Source organism: Sarcophilus harrisii, chromosome 5 (genome assembly GCF_902635505.1).
Source record: "Sarcophilus harrisii chromosome 5, mSarHar1.11, whole genome shotgun sequence".
Classification (NCBI taxonomy): domain Eukaryota; kingdom Metazoa; phylum Chordata; class Mammalia; order Dasyuromorphia; family Dasyuridae; genus Sarcophilus; species Sarcophilus harrisii.
Window position 1 is genome coordinate 188,468,341 of NC_045430.1, and position 19,278 is coordinate 188,487,618.

General features: G+C 34.6%; 1 protein-coding gene across 6 annotated transcripts in view; it reads right to left on the reverse strand.

The window, feature by feature from the left end:
• HIPK2 (homeodomain interacting protein kinase 2) overlaps nucleotides 1-19,278 on the reverse strand; it is a 268,083-nt gene that overhangs the window by 71,169 nt on the left and 177,636 nt on the right. For 3 of the 6 annotated variants that reach the window (XM_031939172.1, XM_031939169.1, XM_031939166.1), the window contains exons 8-10: nucleotides 16,868-17,087; nucleotides 15,371-15,492; nucleotides 1,104-1,246 (exon numbers count right to left, since the gene is read on the reverse strand). In XM_031939172.1, the coding sequence (XP_031795032.1) occupies nucleotides 1,104-1,246; nucleotides 15,371-15,492; nucleotides 16,868-17,087 (485 nt within the window). The remainder of the gene's footprint in view (nucleotides 1-1,103; nucleotides 1,247-15,370; nucleotides 15,493-16,867; nucleotides 17,088-19,278) is intronic. The other 3 variants (XM_031939171.1, XM_031939170.1, XM_031939167.1) reach the window with 3 other exon arrangements.

Here is a 19,278-nt window from a genome sequence, read left to right on the forward strand (position 1 = left end):
AACATGTATTGGACTACCTGCCATCTTGGGGAGTGAGTGGGGGGAAGGAGGGGAAAATTGGAATAGAAAGTTTTTCAAGGGTCGGTGTTGAAAAATTACTCATGCATATGTTTTGTAAAAAAAAAAATAATAATAAAGCTTCAATAAAATAAATAATTTTGGAGCTGGAATAGACTTTAGTGATCATCTAGTCTCACTTCTCAAACAGTGCAAAGATCTCCAGCTTCTCTGGTATGTGGCTTTCTGTGGAATGGGAACAAAATCAACTGTACTAGGAAGAAGGCTGCTAGGAAGCAAGGTAGTCCTGGTAAAGTTTGGAGAACATGCTTTGAAGGAAGGAGGGAGAAAAAAGACTAAAGTGGGCAGGGAAGAGAAGGTGAAGGGAATTAGAAATAATTGGCTCAGTATTCTTAAAGTCAATGAAATATCAAATTAGAAACTGTTTTTGGATCAGGGGAATTATGTATTAGGGACAAGATATCAGATTTAATGTGGTTGGAATATAGTACATGTGGCTTAGTTATCAAAGTATGACTAGAATGAGACTTAACACATTAAACATTTCAGAAGGACCTGGCAGGCAAAATGTGTGTGTGTGTGTGTGTGTGTGTGTTGGGGGGGATGTCTAATGATGTGTAATGGCTCAAAAATGATTTTGAAATTCCTTTTTTGGAATTACTTTTAATGGGTCAAATCTTTGTCTTTTCACAGTAAACAGTCATTTATAAAACATGAATAAGATGGGTGCTGGCTCTCCTATTTTTGGTTTTCCCCTCCCCCCAAAAAAGAGGTGTGACCATAAAGCAAAGGGACTTGTTAGGTATTAAGTTGGCTTTGAAAACAATTCCTAAAGGGGAATTCCAAAAATGGAACTAGATTAAGGATACAGTTTGCCAAGGTGACTATTTTGAAGGATGGCACTAAACTCAATATTATAGTAAACTGACAAAAAAAAAAATCCATCTGATCATATGATATTTTGTGCTTTTGCCTAACAAGTCTCTTTGCAAATAGTAAATTCATGCAGGGAAGAGCTTAATAATTCTTTAGACAAACACCCCCTTAATATCCTTAATCCTTAACATTCAGAATTGCCTCCTTACCTCCAGTCTGCCAACTGCTGGGTCCCTGCCATAGTCTCAGGAATTACAGTTGCATGCTGCACTGAGGTATGTGTGGCCACTCCAGTCAACTGCTGCCAGGCTGGGGGAAGCAGAATTTGTTGGGTCCCACTTGGCCAGGCCTGCTATAGAACAGAAAAGATGTTCAATTATTTCTTGTCTTTATCAACTGACTAGTACTGGTCTGAGTCTTAATGGGGCTTATTATTATTAGTTGGGAGTGATGAAACTAATACATACCACGAAGTATTATATCCTGTGAGAATTTGAAAAATAGGACAGAACAGAATGGGCTAGAAAAAGGTAGAGAAGGTTTTGTGGAGAAGGAATAATTTGAATTAGGCTTTGATTAATGAATAACATTTGGATAATAATTATAACTAGCATTTATACAGCACTTTAAGGTTTAGAAAGCACTTCACATCTGTGACCTTATTTGATCCTGACAACAATCTTATGAGGTAAGTGCTATTTTATCATTACTATACAGATGAAGAAGACAAGGTAGGGGCGTTAAGTGATTTGTCTAGGGTCAGCCATTTAGTTAAGTATCTAAGACAGGATTCAAACTCGGGTCTTCCTGATTCCCAGGTCTCACAATCTATTCATTGTACTACCCATCTGTCTAGAATAGAGAAAGGCAAAGACATTTAACATAGCTAAAGCAGAATGAGCTTTGGAGTAGGACTGACAACAATAGGCCAATGACAGAGACGAATTTAGCTTGATTAAAGAAGAGAATACACTGGTTTAGTGGATAATAAAATTGGACTGGTAGTTTAGACTTATATTATGGTGGACCTTAAAAATTAGGCATGATATTGGTCTATCTGCCATATGGGGGAGGAGGTTGGGAGAAGGTGGGGGGGGGGGGAATTGGAACAAAAGGTTTTGCAATTGTCAATGCTGAAAAATTACCCATGCATATATCTTGTAAATAAAAAGCTGTAATAAAAAAAAAAAATTGGGCATGAGAAACTGGGTTATTTACAGGAAGCAATAGGGAGACAGAGTAAGTTTTGAAGACATAAATTACATGATAAAAGGGACATTGAGGAAAACTTGTCAGGGAAAGGATTTTGGAACAATAAAGGAAGGAAGTATAAGACATTTCCAAGAAAAATGACAGAGCTTGGTAATCTATATAGAATCACTATGTAGGGGCCCTTTAAAAATTGTCTAGTCCATGCAAGTTTACTATAAGAGATTTATTTTTCTTTTCTATTGGAGTGTGGCGTGGAAGTGGAGACATTGGAATTATCTAGGCAATTTCCTAACCTGTTGGAAATAATTGAAGGAGAGCACAGAGGCCCAATGAAGGCCTAATGACATATCTATGTAATTGCTATATAGTTAAAACTTGTTGAAGATCCAGAACCAGAATTAAGAGTTAACAATTCTAATCCAGTGCTCTTTTTATGAATGCCATGCTGCTTCCTATATGGGACATAGCTTAGAAATATGGCAGATTCCAAGATTTCCAACATGGGATATTAGAACTACTATTTATAGTCACAAATTTTTACTGAGTATCTCCTATATACATAGCCCTGGAGTGCTCATAAAAATGGAGTGATTAGAAAATGGAATTCAGCAGAGAGAGAGAGAAGTCATAGAATATGAGCACAGAGAATCTTGGGAGAAAATACCCATAGGGATTACAAAGGAAATGGAATAATCAGAAATGAAAGGAGAACCAGGACCAGTAAAGTGGAATTGCATGAAAGCAAAAAAAAAAAAAAAAGTAAATAGTTAAAAGAATGAATGGAAGTGAAGACTGAGGACTGAGAATAGTCAATTGGATCTTTAAAACAAGGAGATAAACAGAAATATTTGGAGATTTAGTTTTAGTAAAAGTAGAAAGGAGGTTTCATGTCTCCAGGAATTTAGAAAACAGACTGCATATAGGGCAACAGCAAAAGGAAAAGGAAGAAGATGATTAATTAGGGAAGAAGAAAAATGTAGGTAGATCCATTCTCAATCTCTTTTTTTCCCCTCCTATCTAAATTACAACCTACAAATATAGTTAGTTGACATTAAAGGTATAGGATTGAGAAGAGATTGCAAAAAATGAACTACAGATTACACTAATATGCATTAAATGGTTAATTATAAAATGAAAAAAGCAAAATGTCAATCAAGCTTAATAGATGTACTTCTAATGCAGAATATCTTATTTAGAGGCCAGTGGTGTAGTTTTGAATCTCTGAAAATGCCAACACTATTCTAGCCAACGATTTAAAAAAAATTTTATTATTTCATCTCTTCTCAACTCATGTCCTTTCCTCTCAGCATAGATTTTATCCTAATATTTATAAGCATCAAAAACCAACCAACCAAACCCTAAATCCTTTTTACTTGTATGAAGACATTAGATTTTATAAAATGGACTTAAAATGAAATCTTAAGGAAATGAAGGACAATTTGAACATATTCCTTTTAAAAGATGTCATTCTAAATCAGAATGTGACTCATGAAACACAATCTGATCATTACAAAGCAATAATGCTGTTTCTGTGATAGAGCTAATCTCCCAAGGTGAAAGCACTTATTTTACTCAAAGGAGGCACACTTATTTGTTAAGTTAATAGGACCTTTAAACAAACTCAAAAAAGAAATGTGTAAGAATGACAATTGGGTCAGCTGGGGAGAGAATGCCTCCATTCTTCACAGTACCTTTCCAGGTCACCATAGCCTAAATTTATTCCTTTCCCCAACCCCATTTCTGAATAACACTCCAAAATAAAACTTTGCCCTTTCCCCCCAAAGTTTTATTGGTGTCTTTTGTTCGTATATCACACTTATTTCTGCCAGGTTGAACCTTCTCTTAGAACAAAGATTAACAAAGAAAAGCAGTTCGGTAAAATCAACCAATAAAATCTCCACATCTGATAGAAACATCATTCCACATCCATAGTCTCACATCTATTCTCATGCAAGACTGGTCATGTTAATTGCAAAACATTGTTTTGTTTTTAATATTTGTTCTATTTATGTAGTTGTATTTATTGTATATGTTATTTTCCTGATTCTATTTAACTTTTTTTAATAATAGCCTTTTGTTTTCAAAATATGTGCAGATAGTTTTCAATATCATCCTTGCAAGACTCTATTGGAAATTTTTCTCCCTCTCTCCCCTCACACACCTCCAACGATAGCCAACGAATCCAATAGAGGTTAATTAAACATGTGCATTTTTCAAAACATTTCCACATTTATCATGTTGCACAAGAAAAATCAGATCAAAAAGGTGAAAAAATGAGAGAAAAAAGCAAGCAAGCAAACAGCAACCAAAAAGGTGAAAATAATATGTTGTGATTCTGATTCTAAATTTTTTTTTACTATGTATCAATACTTATATTTATGTATCACAATTTAAAAAAAAAACATTCCTTGTAACATTTGTTTATATGTGATTTGATATTGTGTCACTTTGGGACATTGTTCTGAAGTGTTTATTTAAATGTAACATTTTACAAACCTGTCTTATTGTCTCAACTAGATTGTAAGGCCTTGGGGAAAGGAGATACCATAGGTGGACTTTCCAGTTTTCCTTCCCTCACACTACTTTGATCTCCTTTAGACTCTAGCACAGTTTCATCTACAAAATAGATATCAGGCACTCAAATATAGATTTTTGATCCCTTAGTTACCCCACAAGGATGCTTTTCATGGAGTAAATCATGGACAATACTTCTGAACTTAACTATCTATTATAATGAGTTTATATCTAAGGCTTTTGTAGTAAAGAGGGGCAGTGGGATCTGGGGGTCCTTGGGTCAAGAATGGGGCAAGGAAGGGGTGATATTTGTGACTGATTTTTCTCCTCTTAAGCCTTTTTTCTTTACTGTGACAGAAAAGGCTGAAGAGATGATGGCTGCTTCTTCCCTTTCCCTTCCCTGAGGTTGACAGTAAAAGTTGGGGCAAGAAAGGAAGAAACTGAGAAATGGTAGCAGAGTTGTCACCATCACCCCACCATTCTCATGGAAGGAATAGAGAAGGAAAAAAGAGTATAGGAAGACAGCCAGAGAGGAATGTTTTGGGGAGGAGGGATCTTTATGTATAGTAAGTTTCATTCCTAAGTAGGGCCTTGCCTAGCCTTTGTAATATGCTTTAATGATACTTAGAAATATTATTTTATAATTTAGTTCATTTTGTTCTTTGCTAAGATCAAAAATTCCGATTTGTGTCATCTCTGAATTTGTTAAATAGTTCTGAAATTGTTAAATTACTGCAAGCACACCTGGTAACAGTAAAACAGTTTTTAAAAAAACAAGATAAAATTCTTAGCTACAATTTTAAAAGATTTGTTAAGAATTTGTGGTGAACATTCTGAAAGGAAGGGCTTAAGCTGTAATGTACTCTTTTATTACATTAAAGACCTAAATCTTTTCAACTTAAAATTTCAATTTATTTCCCCCTAATTTGCATTTTTTTCCCCAAATCTCTCTCTATAATCACAGTTTTTTTCTGTTGGCATTTAAATACAATTGGACTGAATTTCAGATATATTTACCAAAGCAGGATACCAGAGGGCAACTGTTCCCCAAGATGACATTCAGAACCATTTTGAAAGTTATGCTGACCTCATGGAATGTGTAATTTCTGCCATTATAAACACATTAGGAGCTTACACAGATGGACTAATAGAACCATACATTAATCACTTTTTCTGAAGTTGAAAACACTGAAGTTGAGGGTTTTTTTTTTAACTTTTAATAATTTGAGGTGATGAGGAATGTTTGGTTGAGAATATTATTTGCTTGGACACTTTATATATTTACCCATTAATGTGATTTGTTGGTCATATAGGATCATAGATTTACATCTGAAAGGAACCTCAGAAGTAGTTCACAGCACTCTTATTTAGCAAATGAGAAAACTAGGCCTCAGTCCAAATCTTTGTTATACAACATGGGGCTCCAAGGATTGACCAAGCCCCATTCTGTTCTTTGTTTCCTTCTCCTTTTTTCTTTCTTGGAGGTTTAGCATATTTCTTTTTAATAAAAAATGACCAATTTCTTCTTTTTTGCTTCTCTGTATTAACTAAATAATATATGCAATTGGATGCTATGGGTGCTAAAAGGGAATAAAATAAAGTATAAGTTTTGGCTCTCGGAGTTTATGACCTAGCAGGAGATACAAGATGAATAAATATAATGGAGATACTAGATGATAGCAGGCAGCAAAAGTTGGGGTTCAATCATGTGAAGAATTCACAATGGCCATTCTTTTTGACAAAAGGTAGATTTATTTAGGGAATAGATTACAGACAAAATGAAGGGATACAACATTGGAATGGTAAATATTAAATACTCAGGAGAGCATAGGAAAAGGGTTTTAATAATTAATGATGGAAGGGACAAGTTCCCTTAGGGAACTTGCCATTCATCAGAAGAAAGGAAACACACTCCATGAGGTTGGGACATGCCTTAGTTGGCAGGCTAAATCCTGAAAGGGATTTAGCACATTAAAAGAGATAGCACATGGTATGGGGAAGGGATAAGGAGAAAGACGCCACAAGGCAGAATGCTGTGGAAGGCTGACCCAAAGGAGGGCAGAGAATATGACATGGCCATAAGTACTTAATAAGGACAATTTCACCTCAGGAACATGACTAGTATTTTTGACAGGGTATGGCAAAGTGAGGCTGCCCAAGACCCTTACAGAGGGTGGACCTTAGGTTTGTTATAATTTGGATTTCAGACTAGATGACCTCCCCAGAAGGATGGGACCATGGAACTAAACTGATCTCTCCAAGTCTTCTTTCCTGCTTTTTTCAGGGATAAATTCTTCAGTTTCTTTCTGTCTAACGCACCCATTATTCAGAACCTTATTTATAATTTCATTATTGTGGGTTACTGGTAGTTTGAGAGTTGCCATGGTAAGAATTTTAAAAAAAGGGGGGGGGGGAGAAGAAAACAAACTTTTATCCATATAACTAAAATAATGATTTAACTCTTCAAAACTTTGCTGGTCCTTACAAGAAATATAGAGTTCATCCATGATCTGGATTTGGAGCTTTTCCAAGTTGGTATAATCTACTATAATTTGTATCCTATAGCTTTTGAGAACAGAGTGGTTACAATGCCCTGATGAGGCATCATAAAAAGAGTTTAGTAGAGGAACAAATGTGAAACAATTTGCAAATAAAATTCAGGATTTAATTAAGTACAAAATTATGTGTAAAGAACTATAAATATTGTAGGATTACAAAACGGGTGTTTGTTAAATGTTTTTTACAAACATCTCATTTGATCCTCATGATACCCCAAGAGGTAGGTGTAATTATCCCCATTTTATATTTGATAAAACTAAGACAGATTTAGTGACTTGCCTAGGATCACATAGCTAGTAAGAGGCTGGGGTCAAATTTCAAGCCCAGCAGTCAATTTGTAGATTTATCTAGTTGGATTAGATGGCCTCCCAGGTCCCATCTACATATGGTATTATGTCCTTTAGGGCAATATATTCAATGTGATATTCTACATGTTGCAAGTATTATTTTGGATTCTGAAGAAAATCATTCAAACTGAAGAAATTAGACTATTTCTAAATAGATTGGCCATCTATATAACTGATTCAAGGCTTAAGTAATGAAATTAATTGGGGGGAGGACAGTAAATTTATAAATGAGCTTGAAAATGGTTAAATCAATTTAAAAATTGATTCTGACAGAGAAAGTGGGCTGGTCTATTTGTAAATAGATCTGTTTTTTGTATGGGTATTAACATATATGTAGTCAAGGTTCCCTAAAGATAAAAAATGCATTCCAATTTATATCTTCAAATTAATAATCTGTGATGTACTTTTTCTGTGTGATCCTGATGAAATACAACTGCAATGTTAGTATCTTATAACCTGCCCATATGATCTAGTTTTGATGCCTTGAAGCTTGATCTGACTCTTCTACTTCAGCAGCAAAGTACTTGATATGTTTAGTGTATACACCTCCCCACCCCAATCATACACACACACACACACACACACCCACACACACACAAAATATATATAGTTTATGTATTATACTATATATATGTAGTGTATATAGTATATACATTATATACATCTCTCACATAAACACTCACATATGTGTATGTATGTATGTATATATATATAGTTTTAAAATGACAAATATTCTGTTTATTTCACCAGTTTGTTCCTAAGGCTGTTTTAGGCAAATGGCTTGAAAAGTAGATTTGGGTGACCCTTAATACCTCTCCTCCCCTTCCTGACTCAAAAATTGAAACTCCCAGCCTTAACTTAAATTTTGATCGAGATGTTGCATTATCTTTAAAAAATGCTTTCCACCATATTTGTCACATCTACAAAACTAGGCCCCAAAGTGTTAGTTAATCCTGGATCCCTAGCAGGCCATTATTAATATAAGTGGTTGACAGATTCTTTAAAAAAATAATTTCATAACTTTGGTCTTAATCTTTTGTGTTGCTTTGTCTTTCAGAAGGATGGTCTTGGTTTCTATATCTAAAGAAGGGGTTAGTGGTTGTAGCCACTCTGTCTGTAGTCATCTAAGGCAATTTAGGCATTTCATTTTATACATTATATATTTTAACCTCCTCTCCCCTTTTCTACACTAGTTCTAATGGTGCTTTCTTTTTGTCTTCTAAGCAGATCTTTAGAACTTGAAAGGACCTTTAGAGAGCATGTAGGCAGGCCCTAAGGAAGGGACTTAGGCCAAGTCCTGCAGTTGGCAGGAGAGCTGGGGTTTGAAACATCTCCTCAGGCTTCATTGTCCTTTCCAAAAGTGTTCATTTCGGACTGGAAGATATCTTAGCAGTAATTCAGGTAATCTCTTGGTTTGACAGACAAGAGAAGTAAAGCCCAGAGTAGGAAGGTGACTACATAATAGTTATTAAGTATCAGAGTCAGGATGACACATGGTGCATTCTTCCTCTCTAACAAGGATAAGCCTAATTTAGGTCATCTTGCCCTACCTGCCTTTATCTATGCAGTAGACAGACACACGATGGGGAACACTCTGGAGGCAAATGCTTCCTGAATTTGTGGCTGTGTACTTAAAATACTCATTTCTTTAAAATGTTAGCTTGGACTTTTGGAGAGAGATCTCACAGCTGATATGTATGTGAACATGGGGAAGGAAGAATTGAGCATAAGTTTTTAATTTCCATAAGGGCTTGTGAAAACTATAAAAATTGTTTTGAATTTACAAATGTGTATTGTGTAACCATCAAGGGACGAACTGTAAAAATATAAGGTGACCTGCATGCAGCTCTATGTGGCTATTTTTGGATTAATCCAGTATAGTGATCTTAGGGAAGAGAAAGAAAGAACAAAATAAGGTTAATATAGGAAAGGGAGAAGAGTCATGAAAGTCCCTTAGGAGAAGGAATGGTTAAAAAAGACAAGAGGATTAAATAAATGAATAAAATGAATGAATGGATTAAAAAAAAAAACAACCAACCTGGCAAAAATAGGGAAATGAGCTGTTGTGATGAAGTTTAAGGTGGGTGAGGAAGGGAAATGGCTGTCTTTAGTATATGAAGGGCTCTCAGATGGAAAAAGTATTAGACTTAACTCTGCTTGGCACTAAACGGTTTAACTGGCATCAGTGAAGGAAAACTACACAGGCAAAGATAGAGTGAATGTAAAGAAAAACTTTTTAACAAGAGTGGTCCCAAAGTAGAGTAGGTCTGAGCAAAAGCTTTCATGATCATTTGTTAGTGAAGTTTTACTCATTAAACAAGCTGGTAAGACAGTTCCAAGGAATCACAGGAGGCTTAAAGGTTCTGTTTCTCAGTCAGGGGCAATCTGAGGATTAGGGGAAATAATGTGCCCATAGCAGGGTGCATTGAACAATGTCATATGGAAGGAGGAGTTTGAATCCTGACTTTCTAAAGTCGCACTGAGTGAGTACCTTAGACTCTCTAAGTTTCAGTTTCTTTAGCTATTAAATGAGAAATATGGACTAGCCCTCTAATATTTTTTAACAGCTCTAAATCTATGATCTCTTGATTAAGACAAGTTGGGGTTTAGGAAATCTAGGTCAGTTTTTTTTTTTTTTTTTTTTGCAGAAATAACACCTGGAAGCAGGACTAATGAAACTTTTTGGAGTTCTGTGTCTCCAACCCTACTGTTTCCTCTTAAACTGAATATTCATTGGAGATATCACAGCTTAAGCTCATATCTACCTTTAGTTTTAAAAAATATTGAAAATCCCCCTTTTGCTATGGAATTGCCTGCTAGATTTTCTCCAAATGTGTATTTTAAAAAATGCTGTCCTAGAAGGGAAGACATATAGGAAAACAAATAATAATATTGCTGTTTATCCAGAAATCTTTCTAAAAATCCCTTATTTCTATGATCACTCATACCTTTCATACCTTAGATTCACACATTTGTATTTTAATAGGCTGCTGAAACCAAGCATGCGATCTGGGGCTAGGAAATGCCAGGAAAGAGTATAAAGAGGCAATGAAAAAAAAGATTAAAAAATATCCTAGACAGACCTCATCTACTTTACAGTTTTCCTTAAGATAACTCTACGCTGTGCCACTCATCTTCAGTGTTCTTCTCCTGTTGTGAGCTTGGCAGTTTAAAAATGTTGTCACCCAGAGAAAACATAAAATTTCATGCAGTCATTTAGTCATGCTACATGGTTAAGATATAAGTAATATTTACTGAACAATTAAAAACTGTATTTATGATTCTGCAAATACTATCAGACTTTTAAAATGACTAAAAGTATAGTCTTGGTAGAATATAATATTTTCTTCCTTGAGTAAAGATTATATATAATACATATAGCAGTAGTATACAAAGGAGACATGTTTCTAAAAATCTCTTGTCTAACAAATCAGAAATTTTGCTATTTTTTTTTAAGTGGAACTTTTTTTTTTTCATAATTATAACTTTTTATTGACAGAACTCATGTCTGGGTAATTTTTTACATTATCCCTTGTGCTCACTTCTGTTCCGACGTTTCCCCTCCCTCTCCTCTCTTTCCCTCACATGGCAAGCAGTCCTATACATGTTAAATATGTCACAGTATATCCTAAATACAATTTATCTGTGCAGAACCAAACAGTTCTCTTGTTGCACAGGAAAAATTGGATTCAGAAGATAAAAATAACCCGGAAAGAAAAACAAAAATAAACAGTTTGCATTCATTTCCCAGTGTTCTTTCTTTGGGTATAGCTGCTTCTGTCCATCATTGATCGATTGAAACTGAGTTAGATCTTTAAGTGGAACTTTCTTATGGAGCTGTCTCCATAAACTAGGCACCACAGAATCCTAAGTAAAAAGAATTAAGGTATAGATTTGGCAGATTTAAAAAAAGGAAATGTAAAAATTGAGTGCCAAAGGGAAGTCAGTTATATTGACAACTAGCATGATTTCATGTAGAATTTGGACATGTTATAGAAATGGAAATCTACCATCTGTTGGAGGGATGGTAATTTAAAAAAGTAACTTGTGGACATTTGCTACATTACTAGGAAATTTATATACCAAAACAGAGACCAGAAGGTAGGTCTTGAAGTTTCTTAGTTCTCTTCCAAGTTGCCCAAAGATACATACTTCTTTGGCATGAGCAGAATCTTTTATGATGAAGAAACTGATTGGAAACATTCAGTCAAGAAAAGCTGAACTCCCTGTCTTCCTATTGCAATAAGATCCTTAGAACTCCTATAAAACCACTCTGCTAGCTGTGTGATCTTGGGCAAATCACTCAACTCCAACTACTTCAGCAAAAACAAATAAAATAAAATAAAATAAAGCCACTCTGAAATCTTTGATACTTTGTTCCAGTATGGAGCTTATTTTCTTTGTAGGAGGAGTTCTTTGATGTACTGAAAATATACACGAAGCTCTAAAATCACAGGTAAGATCCTCAAAGCCAGGCCTAGACATAGAACAATCAGATTAAGCACTAAAAAAGATGAACCCTTGGCTTCTGGAGAGGATGTATTTTTCATTCTCACCTCAAACTTCCTTAGACCTAACCCTTTTCTTTTTAACTTCCTAATGACCCAAGAAAAGCCATTTAAAGTTGAGAATTAAGAGGATAGAAGAAAACTGCATGGACCTAAAAGGGGGTTGAAGACATGGGAGACTCCTGGGTGTGCTTTAAATGCTGGTAATTATTAAAATTCAGCCTTGCTACTAACAATAAGTTATTGTCCTTTACTCAGATTCATTTTATTAGGATCATAATGAAAACCCTACATATATTATTATCATTTTAACTTACTTTTAATTTATTTTCTTGAGTTTTCCATTTTCATATTTATTATTTAATTTTATATCTGAGGAAATAGTTCTCTGTACTTCAAACTAGCTTTAGTTACAAATCTAGTATATGCCTTAGTACCTAGTTTATTTTTATGTATTCTTTAACTCTTGCCATTTAAGAAGACACATCTTTGGGACTAAAAGTCCGCATTATAAAAATACAACAAAAATAATTTTCTCATACTTAACTTTCACTGTGATTAGTTTTGCTTAAATTGATGTAATTCAAGATCTTTTTCTCTCACTGAACTTGTTTAATTTTCTTTATACTGTGCCTTTTTCTAAGGAGTTTTTCTTTACTTTGTAGTCATTAATTTTTTTTCATTTCCAGTTTTTAAATTATATTCTCTGGTTTATACACACATACATACATACATATGTGTGTGTATGTATATATATGTATACACACACACATACTCTTATTTATTTCTTTTCTAATTTTTGTATTCCTCATTGGAGCTAAAGTTTCTGAAGTGTAAGAGTCAGAGGTTCATCATTCTAACTAGATTCTCTATTGTTGACTTGATAGATTTTGTCTTATTTTAACCTTCTCGCCCCACCTCCCCACTCTTCATTTTAAGAAGCATCAATTAGGGAAGCAAAGTTGAGTGAAGGCAGCATGTCTTGTGGTCCAAATTATGCAATATGATTCTATTCTCTGCCTTTTCCATGATAATTTCATTTCCCAGAGACTGTTTTTTCTTTGGGTCCAAATCTCTTTCTTACTCCACCATTTTGGATACCAGCTACTCTTAAGAGTTCAAATATTCCTTAATCTGGACTAAATTGTTATTCCCCTTGGATGAACAATACTTATCTAATAAAATACTCTTCTAGCATTTGTATTCTCCACAAATTAAATCTATCATGAAGTCTCGGACTCTTTTTCTGGCAGTTGCCCTTTTTAACCGACATAGTGGATGAATAGAATATTTCTCCCTATTCATCTGTGGACTTGGTAGGATTCATAATCTATTTCCTTATGTTTGCTCACTTTTCCTCTTCCTGTTCATAGTTTTCTTTTTCTGCTATTCTGTCCCACAAAAATAGGGGTTATGAGGTTTACTTGGTGGTATTTAAATCTGTTCTTTGTATTCACTTTTCTTGTTTAAATTCGGTTTGTATTTTTATCTTAATGTGTCCCTTTTTGAAAAAAAAAAATCCCTTTGATTTCTTTTTTCTCTTCAACAGCACAAGTTTTAATCTCTCTAAACATGGGGTAATTTCATTACTTTTACCTCTTATGTTTATTTTAATATTTTGTTCACATCTAAAAAAATAGTTTTGTTGTAAAAATGCCTCTTATTGAATATCTATCTTCATTTCTTATAAGTCTTAGATTTATAAAATGGATCAGTTTGGTTTGCTGTTTGTGCTCCTTTGCTTCTCAGAACATATTCCATTTCCTTCTGTGACTTCTTATGGCTACATCATTTTATGTTATTCAAGCTTACTTTATACTTAAAGATTTTTCTTCTGGTTGCTTAAAATGTTTGTTGTTTTTCATTTAAATTTTTTGATTTACCACTTTTATACCTTAAAAGTTGGAACCTGGGATTTTCTTCTGGAGGAAATCTTGTATATTTTTTCAATTGGTACTTTGTTGTCTCTACTTAGAAGTTTTGGGCAGTTTTCACCTATTATTTCCTGTATCATGCCATTTGTGGTTTTCCCCCCCAAAAATATTTTTCATATTCTTCTGGGGGGATCTATGAGTTTTAAATTACTTTGGTATATCTTATCTTTTAGGTCAATGACTTTGGCACATATAGCCATTGGCTACATACAATGTTGTAATCATTTCTCTTCTGAAAAATTTTCCCCTTCCTCAGTATTTTTTGTTCCAAATCTGCTAACCTACTTACTTCTTTAAGATACCTTTCATTGTGGACTCATTTTTTTTTTCCTAGTTGAATTTTAAAATTCTGCATTGAATACTCTAAATTCTGACTACATTCCTAGTCTCTCCTTTCATGGATTTCATTTATCTTCTAAAACATTCTGGAGCGTCTCACTGCTGTAGTTTCTCTTGGAAGTCCACAGGATTTCATAAGTCATTGGTTCAATTTTCTTTTGTCTTGTATATTTGCTAAGAGAACTTTGTATTCTCTTTGAAGATTTAGTACTCATTCTTCCTCCTGATTAGGATTGAGTTATTATATACTAGTGCTCTGTTATTGAAAATTTTTCGATTCTATCTTTGGTGTTTAAGCCTTTTGAAGGATATGTCCTTCCAACATTCACTTTCTAGCTTCTACCTTTGTTAAGTGGAGCTTCATAGCTACCTCAGTGTTCCCTGAATTGGGAGATAATGGGTTCACCAGTCTGGATTCCTATCCCAACTCTAAAGGGATAAGACTGGGTTTCAGTCCCCTTTCCTTCAGATTTGGTAAAACCATAATTGTTGGCTTCATCACTCTTCCTCCTAGTTCCTCTCTTGGCTCTCTTTCTTCCCTTTTTTGATTTCTACTCCAAATCATAAACTGCTACTTTTTGCTGAATAAGGAGTGTTATTAAGGTAGAGTCTCTAAAACCTTTTGGAATCCCTAACCTGGAGTCAGGTCCCATTCAGAAGGCAGCACATTTCATTTCTTCTCCTTCCTCTTTACCAGGCTGAGAAGAGTTAGTTTATGCCATTGGTTGTGGGATACCTAAAGAGGAATATCTTAGCAAAATCTCTGCCAATGAAGTGCATAAATCCCTCAGCATACCTCAAGCACAAACCTTTGAGTCAGTTGTTATCCTACAAGAAGTATTCCTCTTGTAAAAGTGGGGAGGTTAGAGGGGAAAGGGCTGAATAAAGGAATTAAGGATTGAATTTTGTCAGTATTAATGCATGAGGATTTTATTTTGTCAACATTTGCCCCTTTTTAGTTCTGTGTTTTTAGATGTAGGTATTCTACAACTGCTACATAACATTCAATGATGGTCACTTGACTTTACTAGATCTGAAAGTTGTAACGGACAAAAAAAATTACCTGTGCAAGTAGCCCTGGTTGGATCTGGAGAGGCTGAGCTCCTGGAGCCTGAGTGACAATTGGAACTGCATTCTCCATCCGCACAGAATAACCAGCATGCTTTGAAGGGGAGGCTTGTAATCCTTTATCAAAAAATGAATAAAAATACCTGTTAGTAAGTTATTAGTTGGCAGAAACCTTTCTTAATCTGGCTGCAATTTTAGCTGAAAAAAGGTACTTTTTCAAAGAAATGCTTAATTGTTATTTAGTCATTTTTCAGTCATGTCTTGACTCTTCATGACCCCATTTCTTAACAAAGATACTAAAGTAGTTCACCATTTGCTTCTTCAGCTCATTTTACAGGTGAAGAAATTAAGGGAGTTAAGTTAAGTGACTTACCCAGGGTCACACAGCTAGTAAGTGTCTGAGGCTAGATTTGAACTTAAGAAGATGAGTCTTCTTCACTTCAAACCTGGCATGCTATCAACCGTGCTACTTAACTACATGGAAAATACTGAAGCCAACTTTGAAAAAAAAATGATGCATGTTATCAGAAGGGAATCATAATCTATGATTTTGTGAAAATAAGCAATATATTTAGGCTAGAGTCAGCTGCTACTGAGGAAACTGTATTAGAAAGATCTTCAAGTAGCTCCCTTTCAAAGTTAATGTTTGCTTCCAGGAAATAAAGACTAAATATCCTAAATCCTGGATTCCACTAACTTTAATGCTAGCTTTCCTTTTAGACCTATTTCCTGACTTATAAGCAAGTATCATATTGTTTAGCTCATGAAGGTTAAGAGAAACAATATTTGAGATTTCTAAATAAACAGGGACATATAGTCAGCTTTTGATCATTTGTGTCTATGAGAGGTAGGATTAGGCTGAGTATTAATTAGGCAATCCAAAACCCATTTGGCTTTAAAATCTTTTTATCTAACAGACTGAGTTTTCATAATTAAATTTATTTACATGGTTTTAAAATCTCTTTATATGAAAACAAAAATTCTATAATAAAGCTATACTAATGGAGAAGCAGTGTGATATGTAGGAAGTTAAAAAGTAGTTATTTGATTTACCTCTGATACTTAATGGATCAAGAAATTGACTCATTTCTATAATAAAACAGTATAATTTTTTTTTTTTTAATATTACCTGATTCTAGTGGTGGCAGCAACATTCAAATATTGAGCCTTACCAGCAAATTAATTTTATCCAGAAGTGTGATATTATTTCTAAATTGATTTAAAAAAAAACAGGAAGTAGAATCTAATTAAGCCAAGAACATGCTGTTACACCAGTCCTAAACATTATGGAAAAAACACTAATATTCTCATTAAAATGCTCACACACTCTTCTACCTCCAGAACTTGAAAGAAAAGCATAATAACACCAATATCACCTATGGAAGAATTTTTGGATGTCAAAAAAATTGAAGCTTTTTAAATGAACTAGTAGACAAGAACATGCATAGTATGGGAAGTAGCCATCATTCTACAAGGATCTGTTCTTCCTTACCTTGGAAACCTGGGGGACACACGATAAGCGCTTGCTGGAAGGGGTCAGGCCGGGCACAAATCTGCGCTGCTCCAGTCTGCAGGGGCATACTCCGCTGGGCCACTGCAGCCATGGATGCCGCTGAGGGCTGGTAGAGTGTAGATTGGTAGTTTAGTATGGAGACTTCGGGATTGGCTAAGGAAATAGTGGCACTGGTGGAGGTGGGAGCCAGGTTGGTGGCCTAAAGGAATGATGGGAATTAAACAAAAATAAATAAAAATAAAAAATGAGGGAGGTGATATGTTGGAAGACACAAAGCTAAAGCAAATAAATGAACACAAAGAACAAACAAAAATCAAGAGCAAAAGCAAAGACAGAGGGGAGTGGAAAAAAGACTTAAAAGATATCAAAGAAACATAGGTAACTGTAGCCAATTAAGGATCCACAACACTTTTCTGTGATTACACACACTGCTCTAATAGCTAGAGTGCCAATTCCCTCTGCAAAGAGGTTATATTTATTTAACAGGAAGAAATAAATTCTTATCACAATTAGGTTTATTGTTTTAGGTCTATATGTTCTCATGGTATTGTATTTAACTGTTAAAGTTTATGAACAGCAAAAATGAGAACAAATAGTCAAGAGAATTTAACTAAAGTCTCACCATGGGTCACTGAAATTGTCACCTCACTTCCTCTCATTTCAAAAACATTCTTTTAGAATTATCTAAGTAGTAGGCAAAAACTTCAGAAGGAAATCAAGTTCTACTCCTCATACTCCATATCAGGATTTTCCTCTGTTCCTTCAGAGAGTAAACAGAGTAATGTTTGTTTGTTCTTTAATAACATTGCCCGTGAGGTTTTGTGCTTTATTTGACAAAGCTGTGTTAATTGAATCAATCAAGAAGTATTTATAACATGTTCGTTATGTAGCATATACACTGCTTGGTACTATGGAAGAAGCTGAAGAACTTAAAGTAGCCCCTGCTTAAAATCTAGATAGGAGAACAACTAATTATGTGAAAAATGAGTAAACAATGAATATGTAAATAAATGCAAAAATGTGTCTCTTAATAGATATTACAAATCCTGTCAGAATTAAGAGAGGAATATCAGTGAAGTCTGAAATAATCAAAGAATCCTTCAAGCAGAGGTGACTTAAGCTGGGACTTTTGTAGGATGTGTAAAATTTGATTAGAAGAAAAGACCAAAAGCAAAGATGTAGAATTAATGAATTAGACTCTCAAGAGTTGGAAAGGACTTAGAGACTGAACAAGATTGTCCTTCATATCACACCTGACAACTGGTATCCAACCTTTGATTGAAAATTATTACTAGAGAGAATTTACTGCCTCTTGAGGCAGCCCCGTTACAGTTTTGGATTACCTCCCCCCCTCCACTTTCATACCTACTACCCTAATTTAGGCCCTCATTATATCCAATTGGATTATTACAACAGCCAGCCCCCCACCTAAAAAAGGAAAAAAAAACCCTGAAACTTAGTGGTTCCTTATTACCTCTAAAATAAAATATAATCAAATATACTTTGAAGTCCTCTGTTTGACATTTAAAGTTCTAAACAACTTGGCCCTTTGTAACTTTCCAGTCTTCTTACACATTATTTTCCTCATATTTGTGGCTCCAATCTACTGGTCTCTCACTGTATTGCGTATGTAGTATTCCATTTCCCATCTTTGCTTTTGCAACAGCTGTCTCTCCTGCTTGGAATGGATTCCTTTCTCATCTCCCTTGCTTGGTAGACATGGCTTACTTTATTCTTTATTTGTTTTTGCTTTGCATTTTAAAAAATTATTCAAGCTTTTTAGTGTTTATTCAGAAACCATCCAGGAATTACTTTTCAGATTACTGCAATTGTTTAGAAAGAAAGGAATGATCAACAATCTTCTTTTTGCCCACCATTTTTTTTTTTAATAATGTTTTTATTTTCTTTCCCTACTAATATGTAAAAACAATTGTTAACATTTGCTTTTTATAATTTTTGGATTCTAAATTCCTTCCTTCCTTGCCTTTCTTTTCCCTTATTGAGAAGGCAAGCACCTTCATATAGATAAGCAATCATGCAAAACATTTCCATATTAACCTTGTTGCAAAAGAAAACACGGATTAAAAAAAAAAAACAGGAAAAATAAAGAAAAGTTTAAAAAGTACACTTCTATCTGCATACAGTCTTCACATCATGGCTTACCATAAAACTGCTCAAGAGCCACCTTCTCCATTAGCCTTTAGTGGTTTCTTTTCCTTTCCCTTCTCCCCCCAGCTGCTAAGTGCATTCACTCCCAAAACTTTTGTATACATTTCACATCTTATTTATATATACTGTCTTCAATTTAACATATATTCTCTGAGCATGGGAATTGCTCTTTCATCTCTATCATCATTGCTCAACACATGCCTGGCACATAATAAGTATTG